At 57.1% G+C, this 20,585-nt stretch overlaps 1 protein-coding gene and 1 long non-coding RNA gene across 2 annotated transcripts; both read left to right on the forward strand.

Moving 5' to 3' along the window:
* Positions 1-3,848: 3,848 nt before the first annotated feature.
* LOC142051073 (protein maestro-like) lies at positions 3,849-6,391 on the forward strand. The gene is made up of 5 exons (XM_075080268.1): positions 3,849-4,012; positions 4,210-4,321; positions 4,530-4,676; positions 5,435-5,617; positions 6,194-6,391. Exons 1-5 carry the CDS (start codon positions 3,849-3,851, stop codon positions 6,389-6,391), a joined length of 804 nt encoding a protein of 267 aa, XP_074936369.1.
* Positions 6,392-6,538: 147 nt separating this feature from the next.
* LOC142051076 (uncharacterized) lies at positions 6,539-7,684 on the forward strand. Its single transcript, XR_012658292.1, has 4 exons — positions 6,539-6,699; positions 6,973-7,075; positions 7,443-7,513; positions 7,653-7,684. It is a non-coding gene; the product is annotated as an uncharacterized LOC142051076 (long non-coding RNA).
* The last annotated feature ends 12,901 nt before the right edge of the window (positions 7,685-20,585 follow it).

Genomic DNA, 20,585 nt, shown 5'->3' on the forward strand with positions numbered 1-20,585 from the left:
CCCTGCCCTGGGCCCAATCCTGCGTCCTAATATTGGTGACCAGCATCGCCTTGCAGTGTGGCCAGGACTGGTTTTTTTGTTTGTTTCCTTGTTGGTTTTTCTTTTATTTTTTTTTGAAAGTACTATTTTAGCTCTAAATAGAACCTGCAAGGAAAAAGGAACCAGGCGTACCAGGTCAGACACGTTTAAAGGCTGACCCCATTCAACAGCCGCACAAACCATCAATCATTCCTGCTGCAACACTCCACTGCCCGCCTGCAGATACAGGCAGCCGCCCTGTTTCTAGCACAGTCCCCAGGAGCAGCACCGTTGTGCAGCTCTACAGCCATACTGCCTGCAAAATGTTAAGCACAGCTTAATTCTGGAGAGTTTCCCCTCTTTTTAGGCCTGCTGGTTAAAGACTCCTCCATCGAGAGGTGGCTCAGGACCACACCAGGGCCAGCAGCGCGGCTTTCTGCATCCCATGGCAGCGATGGGCAGGGAGAGAGGTTGTCAGATCCCGGGGCCAGGAACACGTGCAGGGTGTCAGGGTCACCCTGCCTGGATTTTCCCAGCAAAGCCCCAGCTGGTGCCGGCCCCGTGCTGCAGTCCCAGGGCCGAGGCTCAGGGAGCCGGGCATTTCTGGGGGCGCTGCACTCTGCTGGGCCCCACTGCCAGCTGCCGGCTGCCCTGGGCTTCCCTCCCCATTGTCTCCAGCTCTGCTTTCTGACCACAGAATGCCTTGCCTGCTTCCCACAGCCGTCCTGACCCATGTCTGCAGCTTGTACATGGGGTCCATGTCACACAGCTGACTTGGGGGTGGTGGGTCTCTCTGGTGGCATTCCAGGATTGGGGACAAAACAAACCAAATTGCTCCTTTCAATCTTTGTCCCCAGGGACACCCAGTGGAGCCCTACCGTGCACAAGACAGCGTCCTTCAGGGACGTGACAGCCGATTGCAGAGCAGCGCTGAGACCCACCTGACGGCAAAGGCGCCTGGTGACCTGCTCTTCCTGGGCCCACCAAAGCAGCCTTCCTCCAGCCCTGGTTTTGGTGAGATCTGGAGGAGCACAGAGATGTTTCTCCGGCATCCAGGCCTGAAGAGGTTTTCCCAGTGTGTCTGTGAGAGATCCTGCTCCCAGGAAGCACCTCCCCATAGAGCAAAGGCCGTACCCAGCCACCCGTGCTCGGTACGGCTGCCCCAAGGGGCCTCGCAGGGAGGACGGGTTCATCTGCCCTGTGGCTCTGGCACAGAAATGATGAGCCATAGCCCCGTGGTCATGGCTGGCCGGTTCCAAGGCTCCAAGTGCCCTTTCACCGGGAGTGTTGAACCCCAGCACTTTTTCAGGGTGGCCCTGGCCCTGGAGAAGGAGCAAAGGAGCAGATGGCAGGCTGCCTTGCCCTTCCTGCGCAGTAGTCTGCCAGCCCTGGTGTTACGCTCTTGTCTCCTTCAAGGTTAGTTCGGGTTGCCACAGAGTACCTGGGAGCTCCACTATTGTAAGCATCCAATCCTAATCTGGGAACAGAGCAGGGCCTGGAATCTGTAAGAGGGTCAGGGGAGTTGGTGGGGAAAAACAGCAGGTATTGGTTCTTCCCAGTTCCCCCTGAGGGCTGCAGCAGTTCAGCGAGCTGGAGAAGGCAGCAGCCTGAGAAGAATTGAGCCCTTTGAGCAATGGCACATTCTGTTCCCCTCCAAAGGGGAAGATTTCAACCCTTCATTTCAATAGTTCAGCCTTGCAGCAGCTGTGATCTCCTAGAGGACATCCCATGGGGCTGTTCCCATCAGTCCTCGCCAGCTCTTCGCTCTGCAGATTTTCCAAGGGGCAGTCCCTGGGAGCGATGGGAGTTCAAATGTACAGCAGCAGAGCACCAGGGACTTGTGGGTCTTCCCAAAGGCTTGCAGTTAAAGGGTTTTTAAATTCTGCAGGAATGTAAAGATTTTGTAAATGCTGCTGCCCTCCTATTTCAAGTTGGTGGCGGCAGGGGCATTGCGGCGTTCTTTCCCACCTTCTTCCTTTCAGGTGCCAGAAGTCCTGCACATCCTCCACAGCTGCATGCAGACCATGCGACAGAGCACCCACAGGCCCCTCCTGCTCCAGGCGGTGCGTCTCCTGGCCCGCTTTCACCATGAGCCCGTGGTGGACAGCCTCCTCCAGAAGCGGCTGCCCGTGGACAGGTCTGTGCACTCCCACCTCGCCCCACTGTGGTTAAAGACAGACCCCGTGGCTTGCCTGGGTCCTGGGTGAGGGGGAATCCAGTGGAGAAGAAGGTCGCTTGCCTCCCAAAAGGTCTGAGCACTGCAAGGCCGTGTGCTCCCGTCTCGGGAAGGAACCAGGCATCATAAGCCCCACTGCTGATGAGGAGAGCGTTTGGCCTCTAGTGAGGGCACCGCAGGTACCAGGGATGTGAGCTCAGGGGTGAACGTCTCTTCCCCTGCAGGGACGCGATGGAGCTGTGGAGGACCTTGGGGAGAAGCGTCCTGGGGGTTCAGGTCCTGAAGTACTTAACACAGAAATTAGAGGCAGCGGGAGAGAACAACCCTGGGCCCCACTCCTCCGCTCACCAACCGGACCACAGCCAGGCTGCTCTGGAGTCCCTCACGGTATGTTCGAAGGCAGAGGCATCCCCGCAGCTTTGCATCCGCTGTCTAACTATCAAATGCCTGGGGGGACTGCACAGGGGCGACGTGCCAGGGCGTCTCAGCGTTGCCGCTGTCCCTGGCATGAGACCTGCAGGCAGCAAGAGCCCCCAGGGGAGGCAGAGGGACTGCGCTGGTGGGCAAAGCCCTTGTTTAACAGGTGGTTCTTGGCTGGATTTCCCTGTAGCTCCTCCGTGCCATCTCCGAGGTGGTGTTCGTGCTGCCAACCGAGGAAAGGGTCCGGCGCCTGCTTCCCCGCCTCCTTCCAGGCCTCCTGGGTGAGGTCAGCAAGGTGCTGGGGGAGGAGATGCTGCTCCCCCCTTTGAGATGCCGGAGGGGACTCTTCCTCAACGTACCGAGAAGTGAGGACAAGCCGTGCAGGTAAGGAGCAGGAGGGGCAGGGAAGTTGGGGAGCTTTACTTCCCCACCCAGGCGTGTTCGTCTGGGGTGCTGAGGGAGCACTTTGGCCTGCCCTGTTTCCTTGGCGTGGCGGCCAGTTCAGGGCTGTCTTGGCTTCTCTTCTTTCCTGGAGAACCATCTGTTCCCAGAGAGGAAGGGGTCGTGGGGTTGGCACCACCAACTGCTCTCATCCTGCCTCCTGTGCAGCCTTGACGGCAGCGTGTCCTTCTTCTCCCTCCGCTGACCGGGCAGAGACCCTGCGTGGGGTTGGCCCAGCCCACAGACGGGGAGACCCCTCCTGGCCCGGGGGCGGTGGCCCAGCTCCGGCCATGGCCATCTGTGGTCTGGTGTCCTAGAGACTCAGCTCGTCTAATCTGCGGCCTGGCAGGGCATGACCAGAGGGCTTGGCTGCAGCAGCAGAGATCCTGCCTGTAAAATCTGTCGGTGGGCGGACCCATTGGGTCACCTCCTGACAGCACTGGACTCTGCCCCCGCTCCTGGTCCTCAAGAGCTGGGGGAAATTGGAGCTATCTGTGACCTGCAAGTCCTGCTGCATAAAATGCTGGCGAGACGAGCCCTCAGGAAGCACCTTGGGCATCTGGCATCGAGTGAGCCCAGGGACCCTGCGCTGCCAGTGGCTTGAGGCATGGCAAAGGATGAAAATGTCCATTTTCTGAGAGCTTTATGGACTTGAATGCTACCAAGCGTCATTTCAGGGGTACCTGGCCTCCAGCACGGGGCCGTGTGGGATGAGCGGAGCAACACCTCCCACAGCGGCAGAGCTTTTTAGCTCCACCACAGCAAATCTTCCCCAGAAGTGCTGCGATTTGCGATGTCTTTGGGCTTTCTTTTTGCCAGCCCTCACCATGAGGCTCTAGAGCTGGTGCTGAGCAGATGCATGGAGAAGAGGTGGCTGCTGCTGCTACAGAGGCAGGGAGCGTGGGCGTTTCTCGAAAACCCGCGGGCTCATGCCGATGGTGTGTGCCTCCTGACGAGGTGAGACCCCGGGGCTGCGCCTCACCGTCCTGTGGGCGGCTGTGCCCAGGGAAATGGCTGCCAGGACCATTCCCGTGTGCCCAGGGAGCTGCCTTGCAGGGCTGAACAGCGCCCGCGTCGGAGCAGGGGAAGTTTTGGGTCGTGGCCTGTGCTCTTGCCGCATGACTGTGTGTCGCCTTCTTGTGCTCTATGTGCAGCGTCCTGCTTCGCAACCAGCTCGTCTCAAGGGGAGTGATATGGGCCCTTTCCCAGTGGCTGAACTCCCGCTCGGATAACCTGCAGCTCACGGCAACGGCTTTCTTTGCTGAGGTGAGGCAACAGGGCAGGGAGGAAGGCTTCAGAGGGCTTCTCTTAGGAAAGTGCTGCTTGGGATGTCTCTTTCTGAGGGAAGAAGGTGCCAGGAGAGAGTCACCGTCCAGTGGATCCAATGGATCCGCATTTCTTTGAAGCCCATTCGCGTGCTGTGCCTGGGCTTGGCTGGCACCCTGGCACTCACGGGCATGTTGCTTTATTGTAGCTGATGAAGGACCCCCCGATGATGGAGAAGAAGTTCCTGGAGAGTGTCCTAGGCGTCTTGGTGGAGAGATCACAGCACGGAATCAGCGCTGTGCGGCAGATGGCAGCGAGAGGCCTGGGCAATGCAGTCAGGAGAGCACCCGAGGAGGTGAGACCAGCTTTTCCCTTCTCTGACTGCAGCCACTCACTGGCAGGAACCTGGTGGAGAGCTGCACGGGGCTTTGAGAGCTTGGCCAGGCTAGCAAAGGCAAACGGGGCTCTTTCCTAAGGCCACGCTCCTTTCTCTGATGTCCGCAGGGTGGCAAAGGGGGACCTGGCGCCAAACAAGGCTTCCTGGGCTGAGATCCCCTCTGAGCCGGTTTCTAGCAACTTCAGCCCCTGGCAGATGAAGGGTTCCTGACCAAACACTCTTGCCCGTCAAGGAGTTAGAGCCCCCTAACAGTTCCCCCGAGGGGGCCCAAGCCTGTGCTGCCCTGTGCATCTCCCTTGGCCTCAGGAGGAGCTTGGCCGGCTCACTGCGACCAAGGAGCCTGCAGGCAGCTCCCCCATGTACCAGGGCTTGAGGCCTTGTAGGACAATCCCGTAAGAGCTCAAATGGCCAAACCGGCCTAACCCTTCCCACGGGTGGGGTCTGCACAGCACCCTGCGTGGGGATCAGAGGCGCAGGCAGGGCTGCACGAGTCAGGGCTCCCAGCACCTGAAGGGACTGCCTTTATTAGCCTCTCTTTCTCTGAAGTGCTGGCTCTGACAAAGAGCATGTCAGAAGAGATCTTAGAGAGTCTCGAGCCCCTTTCCTGAGGGGATCAGAACAGGCCAGCGCCTCCTGGTGCAAAACATAAGCAATGGTAAAGAGGCGCTGTTTGGGCCAGGACTCGTGAGAAGCTTGTGGGGTCTTTGGCTTTGCAGGTGCGAAGGCACAAGGAGGCCATTCTGGAGGCGCTGCAGAGGGGCCTGAGGGACACCACCTGTCCCGAGGTGGCTGCTGAGAGCATGCTGGCGCTGGCTGAGGTGGTGAGGAAGCTGAAGGCAGAGGGCTTGGGGTCTGCCTTCAAAGACGTCGCCAGGTCCACCAAGATGTTCTTTGAGGCTGTGAGTGAACCAACTCTTTCTTCTGCTTGTCTGAGAGGTGGGGGCGGGGAGGGAGGCGGGACGGTGTGTGCCCAGGGCCTCCCCGTGCTGCGTGGAGGCTCTCTGCTGGCTGAACATCTGCTTGGACCCTTTCCCCCCACTCTTCTGCGGGTAGGGTGGGCTGTGCTGTCAAGTGCCTGTGTCTGCCCCAGGACGGCAGGGTTTCTCGTGCGCTCCTGTGGTTTCCCAGGCATTACATGGCTCCCCTGCCAGAAAGGCTGCTTAGGTGCCCGGAGGCTCCCTGTGTATTGGGAGTCACTCCTGGACTCACGACCTAGGTGGCAGGGAAGGAATCTGGATGAGGTGACCTTCTTTCCAAACCATTGTTTTCCAAAGCACTGTATTCAAGCACACTGATTTACCGATCCCTGATTCTTGTTCTGGTTGTTTACGTACTGGTTTCTTGAGGGTGGAAATGAGTGGACGAGAGCTGTTTCTTGGGCTGCTCTTCTCCACGGGCAGCGCGCGATTGTTGAAGTGGCGTTGGTAGGAGGTGCCCTCATTACCCAGCTGACAGATGGGGTCTGTGAGTTGCAGGAGCCAGAGGTCCTTCGCTCCTCGGCCTTCAGCCTCTACGCCGCCCTGGCCTCCTCCGCCTCAGGGAAGAGATCATTCTTCGCCAGGGAAGTGGCGGAAACCTGGGTCAGCCTTCTCTTGCACCTCCGGGATCCTGACCCTGAAGTCTCCAATGCAAGAGCCCCCACATCTCATTTGCAAAGCCGTAGCAAGCCGTAGAAAGGCATAGAAAGCTGCCTGGCGAACTGCTGCAGCCAGTGCCCTCCCTGCCCGGAGACTGCGTCTGGGGCAGCCCCCTCTGCTGGGGGGGTGAGCTGAGCAGAGCTCAGCTGGACGAGCTTCCTGGCAAGGACCCCACCCGCTCCCACAGGGGAGGAACGACGTGGCTCGACTCTCTTTTTCAGGTGTGCAGGACCGCTCTCTATCTCTGCGCTCCGTTTTTGGGGCCAGAGCGGGTGCAGGAGACCATCATCACCTCCATCGGTCTGAGCGCAGCCGAGCTGCAGTACGAGGTTTGCCATTGCCTGGTGAGTGAGCTGTGCCCTGGGGAGAGGTTGCGGCCGCAGGGCCCTTCCCCAGAACCGAGAGGGGAGCATGAGGTGACATGCCACGGGTGGGCAGGGTGCGAGCCGGGTAGCTGGTGCAGAGGCACGGCCACCCCTTCTGGACACCTGCGCTCTCTCTCTCGCTCCCTCTTTTCTCTCCCTTTCCCCTTGTGGCCCACCCAGCCAACCAGCCGTGGGTCAGCAGAGGGGTCTTTTTGGCCAGAGAAGAAATTGTGCCTCTCTGCTTGCCCCTAGGTCAGAGATGCCCCTGCTGTGCTGGAGAGGCTCCGCAGCATCGCCAGGAGCCGCCACCTCGAGAACGGGCAGGCGCTGCACTCTGCCACCATTGCAGTCCTAGGTGAGAGTCAGGGCTGGGGCCCGATGCTGTGCTCCTCCCTGCCAAGATGGCCACGGTGGCCTGCGCTTTCCCCATCTGCCCAGGGAGGCCAGGGCTGGGGCCGGCCTTAGGAGGGCTGCCACAGAGGGGTTTGCCGAGGGCTCAGTGCGAGCGTAGGAGAAGGGCTGCAGAGCGGGTGCCGGTGGGGAGGCTGGACCCCGCACGAGGCGACGCTCAGCTCTGGCGGCTGCTATGTCGCGACTGTAAAGTTCTGATCTTTCTAGCCTTCCCCTCCAGCTCCCCAAGCACGTCCCAGGTGTAGGGGAGGGCCACAAGCCAGGGCTGTGGGGCAGTGCCTTGACACTCACCTCTTTGTCCCATGCCTTAGGAGACATCCTGGAAAAAGCAAGAGGCCTTAGCGGCTCTTGCCGGCAGCAGGAGTGAGGCTCCTATTCTCAGGTAGGTTTGAGCAGAGCCGAGCTCTGGCTCTGCTGGTCAGGGAGGAGCTTGGAGGCCTGGCAGCAAAAGGCCTGGCTCGGAGCAGGAGAGGAGCACCCAGCAAGGGCAGCTCCTCATCGGCCCTCCCGTGTCACTGCAGCTTCCTATTGCCCGCGGCCAGAGGCAGACAAGATCTTCTGCGACTGTGAGTGACCACTGCGAGCCGGGGGTACTTATGGCAATAAACCTCCTTTGACCGCCACGCCGATGGAGAGTGATCTTTCTTTCCTAGAGGCAGGGTGGCCGTGCCAGGGCTGTGCCAAGGCCTGAGGGGATGCACCCACAGGTGCTGAGGGAGCTGGCTGATGTGACCACAAGGCTGCTCTCAGTGACCCTTGAAATGTTGCAGCAACGGGGGAAGGCTCCTGAGGACTGGGAGAAAGCAAATGTGGCTCCTGTCTTCAGGAAGGGCCAGAAAGAAGATCCAGGGTGGCACAAGCTGGTTGGCCTCACTTCAGTCCTTTGGGACATGGGGGACCACAGGGGTTTGTTCACTTTGGGTTTAGGTAGTGTTGTGACACCATCTCCCATAACACCCTCACTGAGGAGGTGGCAAAGGTCGAGTCCGATAAGAGGCTGTGGAGGGAGACTGAAAACGTTCCCGTGGATGCCCAGAGGGCTGCAATTTGTGGCACAAAACCCCGTGAGAGGATCGCTCACTAGCGGTGTGCCAAGTTTGGGCAGCGGTGCTGATGCAACGTCCACTCCTCACAAGTGATGAAGACACCGTGGCAGAGCACGCTCTCAGCTAGTTGGCAGGTGACAGGGTGCCACAGTGCTAAACCCCCTGACTAGGGTCGTTGGGAGACTCCACATGAGGAGGGTTTAAGGTTTTAATATCAAGTTTACTTATTTGAGGATATTTGATGTTGTAGGGAATTTTTACTAAGAGAAGCGCTCTCTACTGAATATACCGAAATCACATGATAGTGAAATCCCAACAGAAGCAGAAGAGAGCAATTGCACTCTACAGCGGAATCAGATGGCAAATAGGATTCCCATTACCTATCTCCATATGCTCACTGTCAGGATGCTGGGTGTCCCCAGTCGCCAGGAAGGAGTACATGGGTTTAAGGCAGCTGAAGCCCATTTCTCTCTTCCAAGTATATTTTGCCGGCTTTTTGACTTTTACACTCTATGCTGGCTTGGGCCACCTACCACCACATATACGCTTCTCCCATGCTGGTCTAGCTGGCTCAGGGCAATAATACTTTCTAATGATTATTTTAGGCAAGACCATTACTTTACCCACTCAATTGATACGTCCATGAATCGACAACAAAAGGCGCCATCCAGTCCCCTTGGTGTTGAGGCAAGTTCTGCTTGCTTTACAACAGCCATAGTCACCTCCTAACATTATTTTCTGAGCTCCGTGAGCCCATCATCCTTGCCGAGCTTCTCCAGTGTGGGGTTTGTTTTGGTCAGTCACATAGGAGCCGAAGGAGCAGCCACCACAACAGCCAGGCGTAACAGAGCTGGGGAAGCCCTGGCCGTGAACGACTTGTTCTGGCAAAGTAATTGCCTCTTTAGAAGAAAAGGTTTTACACTGTTCGAATCAAATACAAACAGTTCTGCATACAGAGGGAGCGAGTCATTTACCTACACCAAAATTAGGGGCAAAGTTTCTTTGGATCTCCCACCTGAGCCTCTTTTGTATCAAATTCTCCTTCTTGTCTCCCATCCTCGTGTGACGCACAACAGCAAAGAGCCTGGGACCATCGTCTAAAGAACCCCCCATAGGAACGGGTAGGCTGCCGTGGGGTCCCTCTAGGCGGTGCAATACCCACGCTTTACAAACCCAGCCTGGAGGCAGTCTTCTAGAACTGCACTAGCAAGGATTGCCTCAAAGGGGCTAAGCCTTTCCCTCGGTCTCCTGGCTCTGCTTCCGTTCACACAGCCCAGGATGGCCTTGGCCACCTTTGACTCCAGGGCGTGCTGGTGGCCCATGTGCCATTCACCGTCCACCAGGTCCCCAGGGCTGCTTCCACAGAGCAGCTCCAGAGCCAGGCAGTGCCCAGCCTCTGTGGCTGTGATTTGTTAGGCTGCTGCAGGGGCAGGGCTTTGCTTTTCTCCCTGCTGAAATTCCTAAGGTTCATGCCAGCCCATGCCTCTCGCCGGTTGAGCTCCCCGGGGCTGGCCGCTTTCCCCCAGAAGGCCATCATCTGCAAACTTGACGAGCGTGCCTTCCATCACCTCTTCAAGGTCACTGATAAAGAAGTTATACAGGACAGGTCTCCAGATGGACGCATGAAATGCTCCTGTCGGTACTGCTTTCTAGTTAGAGTATGAACCACTTAGTCACAAGCCTCTGAGCCCAACCGCCCCTCCGGCATTTGACCCGACTGGTTACCCAGGCATGGTGACCAGAACTTGCTCACCTGGATGCACGGCTATTGTTGGGGATGCTATTGAAAGGCTTGCTGAAGTCAAAGTCAAAGATGCCTTTTCACTTCCTCTCCATGACCTTTCAGAGATGATACGGAGCAGCCCCACTATGACTTTGGCCTGCTCTCTTAGCCCCTTTGGCTGCAGCCCCTCTAGTCCCCCAGACTCTAAGAGCTTCCGTTAAATAAACCACCCCTGAATTGCTCCTTGCCCACTGCTGCTTCTGCTTCTTCTCCTCACACCCTGCCTTGATGCACACAGGCCTGGGAGACCCTTCTCGTGGAGACTGAGGAAAGGAAGATTTCTGAGGATGCAGCTCTGACCTACCTGCACCTCCTCTTCCTATTTCATCTGCTCGATTCGGCAGCAGGCCCGCGGTTTCCCTTTTCATCGCCTTACTGTTAATGAAGCAGTAGCAGCTCATCACTCTGCCCATACCCTCACTTGCAAGCGTCTCTCCTAGGGAAGCCAGGGACGTGACGGACACCCGGCTGCACCCTACGACACTCCGAGGTCTAGAGAGAGACAAAGACCCCAAACCTCAGGAAATAAGACACCGAAAAATCATAAGTGAGATCGAAGGGTTGAAAGAACCAGGACGGTCAGCCTTGAAACCTTGCCTAGAGAGAACAGAAAGCCCCTAAAGCAGAGAGATGGGAATAGCTGCCCTGGGGCTCACCATTGCTCAGGCAGAAGCCATGGCAGGAGGTGAAGTAACACCCTAACTCAGTGATAACTGGCAGGATGAAGGGATGACCTCCGGTTACCTTAGGCAATTATGCTGCTAAAAAGCACACCCCTAGGAGGAGACCTGAGATGGAAATGTGAGCCCACCTTAACATAATGAGCCCAGCTAAAAGGAAGATGTGTGCGGATGAACTATTGTACAAGTAACCAAGCAGATATTTTAATGGAACATCTCTTGTTATTGTTTTGTATAAAAGACCCCCCCCGTGTTTCTAAACGGTCTGCTGGCTGATGGTAAATGCTCGGCACCCCACTCTGCAGACTGGGGAGAGAGACAAATATCTCTCGACTCAGTGTGTTGATTGGATTTTGCACACCAGGGAAGAACCCTGATGTAGGGACAACATAAGCACTAACAATGTTCTCTGGGGAGGCCACTACCACCCCTCTGGGGGTCTGCTCTGACAAGGGAGAAAATGGCGGCGGACGAAGGCAGCGCGCTTGTGCGGCACCACACGGCATGCTGGGAGCTGTAGTGCCATGCCCCACAGCAGGCCAGGGCACCACCCCAGCGGCTGTGGGTGTGTGTGGGGCCCCAGGCCATGCTGGGAGCTGTAGTGCCATGCCCCACAGCAGGCCAGGGCACCACTTCTAGTGGCTGTGGGTGTGTGTGGGGCCCCAGGCCATGCTGGGAGCTGTATGGACCCGTTTGAGTTAACCGGAAGTTAAGCCCAGCCGCCCCCAGCCACCCAGAATTAGCTGAGGTCGCTTGGAAAGCAAGGGGGTTTAACCTCTGCCAAATTATTCAACCCAACAGTGGATTGTGACCGTCTCCTTTTCTCCAGGCTGAAGAAACCAAGTGACTTTAGCTGCTCCTTGTGTGGTTTCTCCTCTAAACCCTTCACCAACTTGTGGCCCTCCTCTGGGCATTCTCTAGTAGCTTTGTATCTGTAATGTACTGTGGCACCCAAAATTGCCCACAGCACTTAAGGTGAGGCCGCCCCAGCGTGGAGCAGAGCGGGACAATCCCCTCCCTCGACTGGCTGCCATGCAGGGCTCGATGCCCCCCAGGGCACGGCTGGGCCTCTGGGCTGCCAGGGCACGCTGCTGGCTCGTGTTCAACTTGCCGTCGACCAGAACCCCCAGGTCCCTCTGCAGAGCTGCTCCCCAGCCCCTCGTTCCCCAGGCTGTCTGTATATCCCAGGTTGCCATGCCCCAGGGGCAAAATCAGGCACTTGCCCTCATTAAACTTTATGCAGTTGGTGATTGCCCAGCTCTCCAGCCTGTCCAGGAGACATGGTAGTGTTAGGAGATATGGTAGTCTTGGTGATCTTAGAGGTCTTTTCCAACCCTAATGATTCTGTGATTCTATGGTCTCTCTACAGGGCCTCTCTGCCCTTGAGTGCCAACAGCTCCTCCCAGTTTTGTGTCGTCAGCAAGTTTAGTTAGTATTCCTTCAAGCCCTGCACCCAAGGCATTTACCAAGAGATTAAAGAGTACCAGAGCCAAGATGGATCCCTGTGCAACCCCACTAGTGACTGGCCGCCAGCCCGATGTAAGCCATTGACTATGACCCTTTGAGCCCGACCCATCAGCCCATTGCTCACCCACTGCATGACGTGTTTATCCAGCTCTGTGCTGGACAGTTTGTCCAGGAGAAGACTGTGAGAGACAGTAGCGAAAGCTTTACTGAAATCCAAAAAGATCACATTGGCCGACTTCCCTTGTTCAGCTAGGTGCGTGACCTCGTCATCGAAGGAACTCAGATTTGTCGTCGTTGCCCATTTGTCGCTCCAATTCATCCTCTCCCCCCAAATCCATACCCTGGCGGGCCTGCCTCAGGCCCTGGCAGGAGGGCTGGAGCAATGGCCTTGGGGGGCGACGGGGTGGTTTCCGTTTCTGCGAGGCCTGGAGGGTGCTGGGCCGTTCCTGCAACACCTTGCTGGCCGAGTTGGACAGCCACGCGGGCAGGGGCGGAGGCGGCGGGGGCGGAGGCAGGCAGGCCGGGCGGCTGTCCGGGCCAGTGGGGGCTGGTTCCCCCCTGGTGCCCCATGGCTGGCGGGCCGCTTTCCCAGGCACACGTGATGGCTGCTGGTATCGGGTCCAGCTCTCGGAGGGGCTGGGGGGGTCAGTCCAGCTGTCCGGGCGTGAGGGGCAGCTGCTGGTGTCGGACCGGGCTCTCGAAGCTGCGGCGAGGCGCCTGCGGAGAGAGGAGGCTGCTGAGGCCCTGCCACGCCTGCGGTGCCCGGAGGGTGTGGGGCAGAGCTGCACGCCCCACGGGGTCTGGGAACCCGGCTGCATGTGGGAGCTGTGGGCACGGAGAGCTCTGTGCAGAAAATGGGGCGCCCCGCACCCCTCGGGTGGGGCTCTGCTCCCAGAAGCTGAGAGCTGGGAAGGTTTGTCACCACAGCCTGAGCTGCTGGGACACCTTGGCCAAGGGCAAGCTCTGGGATTTACAGCATCACCTAGCAGGGTGATTTCTGCCGCTAGGCTCACTGGCGGGGAGATGTCACTATTGCAATTCTCTCTTTCTACGGCAACGTCATGCCTTGTTGTTACTTCCTGACCTTCCTCTGCCTATGTCGGTCACTGGCTCTGCTCTTGTCCAAGCAGGGTCCCTTTTAACCCACATTTGTCTCAGTAAGAAGGGGTTACAGAAAAGAATGCCCACGAATTGAGAGGCCAGTTAAAACTCAGCTCTCCAGAATACCCTGCCTCTAAATGAGTCTCAGCAAATAGCAGCCATCTCATGCAGAAGTTTGGCAAAAGACCTCCCAACGACTCACCGTCTTCTCTTCCTCCACAGGTGGATCAGACAACAAAAAAACATCCCAAGCAGTATGGACCCCAAGACCGCCACGGCACCTTCTATGCAGAACTTCTGGAAATCCTTAGGATCCGTGTCGCTTGAGCTTCTCTTGCCATCCACACCTGGAGGAACAGTTCTGCACGTTACTGTGTCCTGCGTGCTACTGGTAATCTCACAGGAGGCCTGACGTTGCCAGGAGATGTTTGTCCTCACTTTGTTAGCTTCTCTGAACCAGTGAACATCCTGGGGCTGCAACGTTTCCTTGGTTTCAGTAGAAACCAAGGAAAGTCCCAAAGCCCTTGCAAATCAATGCACTCTGGAGCATCTCTTTCTCCTCTCACCTCTGCCTACACTCCGGGATGGCCATAACCCAGTTTTCCCCGTGCCATGGGTTTGCTCCCCCTTCTTGGCTACCCTTCCCATTTGCACACAATGTCTTTGGCGCTCGCCCACCCTCGCTCTCCGAGGCTTGCTGGTGCCGCTGCACGGAGACTCTCTCTGACCCGTTGGGACAAGCTGTCCCACGGAACAGAACTCATGAGGCCAGATGGAGAGCACATGGGGGAGCGCAGCTCTTTGACCAACCGCCCCTTTGAGCAGCACGGACAAAACCCATCCCTGCATCGGGGAGCGCCACCCCCAGCTCTCCCTCCCCAGCCCAGTGCCCACACCCCGAGGGCATGGAGTCAGGCCCTCTCAGGAGACACCTGACCCTTGTTCTCCCCCTTTGCCTTTTCTCCAGCGTGGGCACGCTTGCACGCCTCCAGTTCTCAGGAGTTGTCTCCCACCTATGGCCCCTGCAAGACTGCTCAGTACCTGCACTCTTCTGAAAAAATTCATACGTCCTGGTGCGGTGGGCTTCCCCGGGGTTGGACAGCACTGCCAAGAAGGAGAGAAAGGAAAAGCCTCAGCATGGCTCAGGCCCACAGGATGCAGAAGGATGGTGCAGGATCCCTCTGCCCCAGCAGCGAATCCCTTTGGACCCCAGTTCACAGGAGGGATCCCCCTCTGTTGTGCCCAGGGCCTCTGGGGACTCACAGCAAGCTCGGGGTACTCAGGGAGGGACATTTGATTAAGAGTCGTCTTTCCCATCATCTACTGAACGTGGCTCAGGTGGCCTTGCTCCCAAAATGGCAGAGGTCTGAAAATCCTGTGAATGGGCTGCGGTGGGAGGTGAGCATTCCACCACATCCGCAGAGGGTTACCAGCATCTCTCTGGCCCGCTGATGGCAATAACCACCGCAGCCCCGAGACGACCGTCATCCTCAGAGAGCCGCTCCTGGCTTCTTTGAGAACACTAGCTCTGTACTAAGGGTTTGGCTGCCGACCCAATGTGCAGTAGCGGCACCAGGGGAGGAGCCTGCAGACGCCCAGCGCTTTTGATATGTGACCCTGGATGACTGGGGGGCAGCAAGTACTTGGCATGCCTGTTGATTGAATTGCTGCTGTTTTTTCATCAGAGACTGGCACCGCGTGACCGCCTCTTTCCTGAAGCGCCTCCTTCCCCACAGTCTCACGGTCCATCTCTTTAGAAAGAGGGTCACTTTAATGAGAAGCAACCGTTCCTCATCAGGAGCGTGGTGTTTTCAGGAGGCAAAATACGTTAATAACACTTAGAAACAAAGCCTGGGCATTTGGGGGTGCACCTCGTCTCTAGTCCGAACTATGCGTCATTCGCAGAGAAAAATTTAAGCACTAGGCACTTTCCAGTTTACCAGTAGACAGCAAAAGCTGACCTACTGAGAGCCTAGGAGATTGCATGGCATCTTCTTGTTTGCACTTAGTTCATTTTTGGCAGACTTCAAGATGATGGTAAATGACTTTGTTCAGAGAGGACAGGAAGATGCTGCACCCAGTTCCGCTGGGGAAAGAGCCCTTTGGAGAAGCACGTCCCATCATGCCAACTCCATCACACGGTAAGGGCAACAGACACAGACGGCGGGCTGAACCCCAAGCTCTTGCAACCATGTTCTGGGCACTTTCACAAGTGGCAGCAAAGAGCCCACGGTCCCCCAAAGCAAGAGGAAAACCAGAGCCAAGTTTTCTAAAACACAGCTGGAAACAGACAGCTAAACCACCCAAGACTGAATTCACAGCCCCTCATTTTAGCTGCCTTCAAGTTAGCTGTCGGGCCTCAAGCTGGGTGTGCAGCTCTCACCTGCCCCTGACCGTGAGGTGTCACCGAGAGACCTCAGACATCAAGGAGGACAACGGAGCCGGCTGGAGCAGGCTCCCATCCTTGCCAGGCATTCCTGCAGCCCCGGCAGGGTCTGCCGGTCTCAGTGACCCCAAAGCGCCTGCGCATCCTCATGCACACCATGCATGGAGCTTTCGGGAGAAAGGATTCCTTGGAGCTCACACCAGCTCTGAACTCAAGCCCAGAGAGCCCGCGGGCTTTGCAGCAGCCACTGGGAGCAGCAGAGGCTCGGAGGGGCTGTCAAAGACACCTTCGCAAGGCAGAGTATCCCAGGGCACATCACCGAGCCCGAGCCGTGCCCTCTCTGCTCTTCTGCGTGTCTGAGCATTGGCCAAGAAATTGTTGAGTAAAATTTCACATGAACAGCATCTTCAACCCTAAATGCACATTCCTTGAAGTGACATACCTGTGGGATCATCCTGAGGCTCCCAGAGAACATCTGCCTGAGGCGCCTGGAGACCATGGCCTGGAGGCACGGCTGTAATCAAGCACATTTCCATTAGCTGTTGTGATCGACTTCTTTCCCAGTGACCTGCAGTGACTGGAGGGGGGTCAGGTAATGACACGGGTGGAGATTTCCAAAGCCGCAGAGGGGCCTGAGTGGCCTGTTGGCTGGCACCTGGAAGCTCTCAAAATACTGTTTCCAGGCCGTGTGCCACACGCCTCAAGCACCGGATGGACATACGGCCCCTTGGGGATTTCTTACTGGGAGATCTCTACTGTGCACAAAAAAGGCCCACGTGGAAGCACTGGAGGGAAAAAATGGTCATTCACACATCTCGTGGAGAAGGGCCTGCTGGGCAGTGGGAGTGCCCCATCGCTGCCCCATCTGTTCCCCCGGGCTGAGGGCTGGGGCTGTGTGCCGGGGACCTGGGTTTGCCAAGGAGAGCACTGCAGGGCTAGAGCAGGAATGCTCCCGTCTTCCTGAGCGGACGTCTCCCCAGGACAGACATCCCCGAGGCTGAAAGCTGGACCCAGCTGGGGAGCGGCAGAGCCACGGCCCCGGGCACAGCTGTCACCAGCCCGGCATAGAAGCGCTCCCGAAGGCTACTGCCTTGCTCTGCTGTGCAGCGCTGGCGCCGACGTGCAGGCTGCGGGAAGGCTGCAGCGGGACTGGGTGGCACAGGGCCAGCTCTAGGGATGCTTTCTCACCCCACGGCACTGCTCCCGGCCCCACCATTCACCTGGAAAATCCCCCTGCAGTGGCCGCGGCCCCCGGCGCCTCCCCGCAGCACAACTGCCTCCCACTTGCCCCTGGAGCCGGCCATGGCTCCCCTGGCTCAGCCCAGCCCTGCTGCTCTCCCAGCCTTGCCCCACCATGGTCCCGGCCCCGCTACCACCCCAATGTGCGCTGGGCGCTGCTCCACGCTGCCCAGGGCTGCATGCCAGCCCTCGCCTGCCCACCTACCTAATCCCCATGCTTGCCATGGAGCAGCCTGGATGTCCTGGGCTTGCAGGGCCACCAATAGGAGGATAATAAGGAGGCACGTGGGGGCCATGGTCCCCCGTGCCTGCACCGTGCTGCTGCTGCTGCGGCTGCTGCTGCTGCTGCGGCTGCTGCTGCTACCGCTGCTGCTGCCGGCACTGGCCAAGCTGTACCCGCGGCACAGCACAATATATCATGGCACGGCACAGCGGGGTCTGTGACCTCACAGTGCGCCCTCCCCACCCACCCAGCCACGCCCATGGGGTGCCACCCCGCCCCTAAGCACTGCTCCCCTGGAACACCCCACCCCACTTGTCACCTCGGGAGGGGGACTTTCACAGCCTGGCCAGCGCTGCCCCTCTGTCCACCCCTGTGATCTCTGCTGCAGAGTTTCTTTGCGTTTCCTTCCCCACTCTGTGATGGAGCAGCCAGATGCAGCAGACTTGTGAACACAAGGGATTTCTCCTTCCAGGTCCGCTAGAGCCCAATCAGGTGGACTCTCGCACCCAGGAGGCTCGTCCTATCCCAGCCTGATGGATGTGGCTGCTGCTGTTGCCGTGTGTGTGTCCGAGAGACTTGCGCTGCTTTCCAAAGGGCCAGACACACCAACACACGCGCAGACTTACACAATTAATGTGACCAGCAAAAGAGATGGGCACAGTCGGAGCAATGCCTTTGCCAGCACCCATGTATACGCAACCACTGCTTAGATAAACACGAACACAGCCCGGTCCTTTTCTGCCTTTCCAGATGAGCAGGGCTGGATGTTTACTGGTGAAACATAAACACACCTTCACTCCCTAGATTCATAAGCGCAGCGTGTTCATAGATTCCTCCAATAACAGCCTGGAAATCAAGTACCTGCAATATCCGTGGCTGGCTGTCAAGCTCCTCACCCAGTCATGGGTGCAAACCTTGGGCCTTTCTAGGTAGAATGTAGGACTTTGAAATATGGCACTCCTTGAAAACGTTGCTCGTTCAGTAGTGGGTTGACTTGTTCCTGGCTGGCAAACTGAAGAGCACCGTGAGGTCAGGCTGCCAAAAGCCGAGCTGGTGCTCTTGAGGAGAATGCCCATCGACTGTAAATAGGGAAATCTGGCATGCTTTCGAAAACCTGGTGCGCAACACAACACTGCTGTTTCAAAAGAGCATTAAAAGAGTATATTTAAAAGAGCATTAACAGCATCGTGAATATTTACACACAATCTCCAGGTGCAGACCGCCTTCCCTGGGGAGAAGGGACATGCTATTCACATAAACAGCCGATGTCTTTCCCTGTTTTCAATATCCCTGGGCAGCTGAGACATTGCCTGCGGACGTAGATGAGAGCCCCCAGCCCCTGGAGGGGGGGCTGGAGGATGGGCACGTCAAAGGACCCTGATGGGAGCCCTGCAGGGCCTCATCCCTTGGACCAACGGGCACCTTCCCTTGTCACACAGAGCATCTCATGGGCTGGAAAAGGGATGCTCTGCAGAGTTGCTGGCAAGTCTCTGGAGAAGAGCTTCCCCCTCCGCCTCTCCCAAGGCCTCTCTCAGCTCCAGCGCCCTTCCCAAGGACAGCCGCAGCAGGTGGGTGCAGGCAGCACTGCAGGGAAGGACAGGCAGCGGCCACAAGAGTCGGCACTGCGGGAAAGGCGGCACCCCGGAGAGCCTGCCGGGGTCCCCAGTGTGTGCGAGACAGTGCCCAGGAGGGTGGTTTTAAATCTAGGCTACCCCCTGTCTAACCATCTATGTGAGAGTACAACCTGACCCGGTGTGACACATAACACCAGCGCTGTGAAGAGATGTGACGTTCAAATGAAAAATGGGACAGTTTGAACAGCTTTTAGTAGCCTGCAGGAAGCAAAAGGGGAAGCGCTGTATATAGAACAAAAAAATAGACTGAATAAATTTCTGAACCTGCTGTGAGAAGTTATGCCATATCGAAGTGCACGTCTGCAAGCCCTGCGCTGCACTATGTGAGCCCTGCTCACATGCAGTGATCTGGCTGATGGGGCAGAGTGTACCCTCGGACAGCTTGCAGGTGGCACAGAAGTGGGAGGAGAGGCCCATGCGCCGGCGGGTCGTGCTGCCGACCAGAGGGGCCCTGAGAGGCTGGAGAAAGGGGCTGACAGGACCCTCATGCAGCTCACCCCGGGGAAGGGCAAAGTCCCGCACCTGGGAAGGAACAAGCCCTTGCACCAGTACACGCTGGGGGACACCCAGCTGGAAAGCAGCTGTGCAGACTCCTGGGGACATGGTGGACCCCCAGCTGACCAGTTTGGAGCCGGCAAAGTGCTCCTGGGGCACAGGCGGCTAACTGAGTCCTGGGCTGCAGTAGGCAAGGCATCAGCAGGAGATGGAGGGAGGTGACCCTTCCCCTGTGCTGTGTCCAGCTCTGGGCTCCCCAGTGCAAGACTCACAGAGCCATACTGGAGAGACTCCCCGCCCAGTTTCCGTTGGGGTCGGACCGTTGGAGCCAACCGCCACCAGTGCCGGCAGGACGGAGCTGTGCTGGCGTGGAGCAGCGCTGGGAGGAGGCAGAGTCTGGCGTCGGTCTCGGACTAGCAAGCAGGTGACTTTAGAGCAGAACACATTTTTCTCTGGACTTTGGGTAGGAAAAAACAGCCTTCACTGAGTGGTCTGGGAGGTGGTTAACAGATTGACTTTCAGCCTGAAGTCCTTCAATCTCTGCTAATTGAATATGGTGCCTGTGCAGATGGGATACACTGTGCAATGTCACTGATTTTTCCTGTCGTCTCTAACCCAAAACTCAAACGAAGTCCTGTCCCCTCGGCTCCTTATCTGAGCGTAGACAAGAGTCACCTTAACTTAATGGAACGTCAAGATTCACTCTATTTTTATCACCTTAGAATATGCAACAAATAAATACTTCCTTATTACTCAGCTTTCCAGAACGTGATTTGGTTTGACTTGCTAGAATCCAGGTGGGGATTTGCTTGTCTGTAGTGCTGCAGTGGGATTACTGGCAGCGAGCGTTTGTGTGGTGGTGATGCCTAAAGAGACGAGTTGGGTTGGTGCTCCACTGTGTTAGTTTGCCGATCAACCTGATAAATCTCAGAGTTTGAGGTGGAAAGGCAAGCTGTGTGCTGACGTAAGCGTATAGCCTGTGAGTTACTTATGTTTGTGAAAAAATGACATCGTTTTGTAAGTCTTATTTCTTAAATCTAAGTAAGCTGGGAACAGGGAAAGTAAAGGTTCAGAAGGATCACGTCACACCTTGAATCTGTGTCTACCAAAGTGATTTGCAATCGAATGTAGTTGTAACTCTCCGTTGCCTCAGGGAGTTTTTCTACACCACAAAGAAGTGGTTCACTTTTGAACGTGAAGAACATGAAGAACCTTTGGTGGGGAAATTTGGTTGTTGTGTGGTAAAGGTTATGAAGAGTCCTCGTTCCTGTGGTGGCCACGGGAATTCTGTGCTCAGGATGTGCCAGGGGCAAAGCTGCATATGCAGAGCTCCTGCAGGTGACTGAAGCCCCTGCCATTCTGCAGTTCCCTAAGCGAGCTGCAATCCGCCAGCAAACTCC

The sequence above is a fragment of the Phalacrocorax aristotelis genome, unplaced genomic scaffold (genome assembly GCF_949628215.1).
Source record: "Phalacrocorax aristotelis unplaced genomic scaffold, bGulAri2.1 scaffold_168, whole genome shotgun sequence".
NCBI lineage: Eukaryota > Metazoa > Chordata > Aves > Suliformes > Phalacrocoracidae > Phalacrocorax > Phalacrocorax aristotelis.

Excerpts from the sequence above, each read along its gene's own strand:
- LOC142051073 (XM_075080268.1), top strand. The coding sequence starts at position 3,849 with ATGTCTTTGGGCTTTCTTTTTGCCAGCCCTCACCATGAGGCTCTAGAG. Across the intron at positions 4,322-4,529 it reads CAACGGCTTTCTTTGCTGAG|CTGATGAAGGACCCCCCGAT; the intron begins GTGAGGCAACAG and ends GCTTTATTGTAG. Across the intron at positions 4,677-5,434 it reads TCAGGAGAGCACCCGAGGAG|GTGCGAAGGCACAAGGAGGC; the intron begins GTGAGACCAGCT and ends TTGGCTTTGCAG.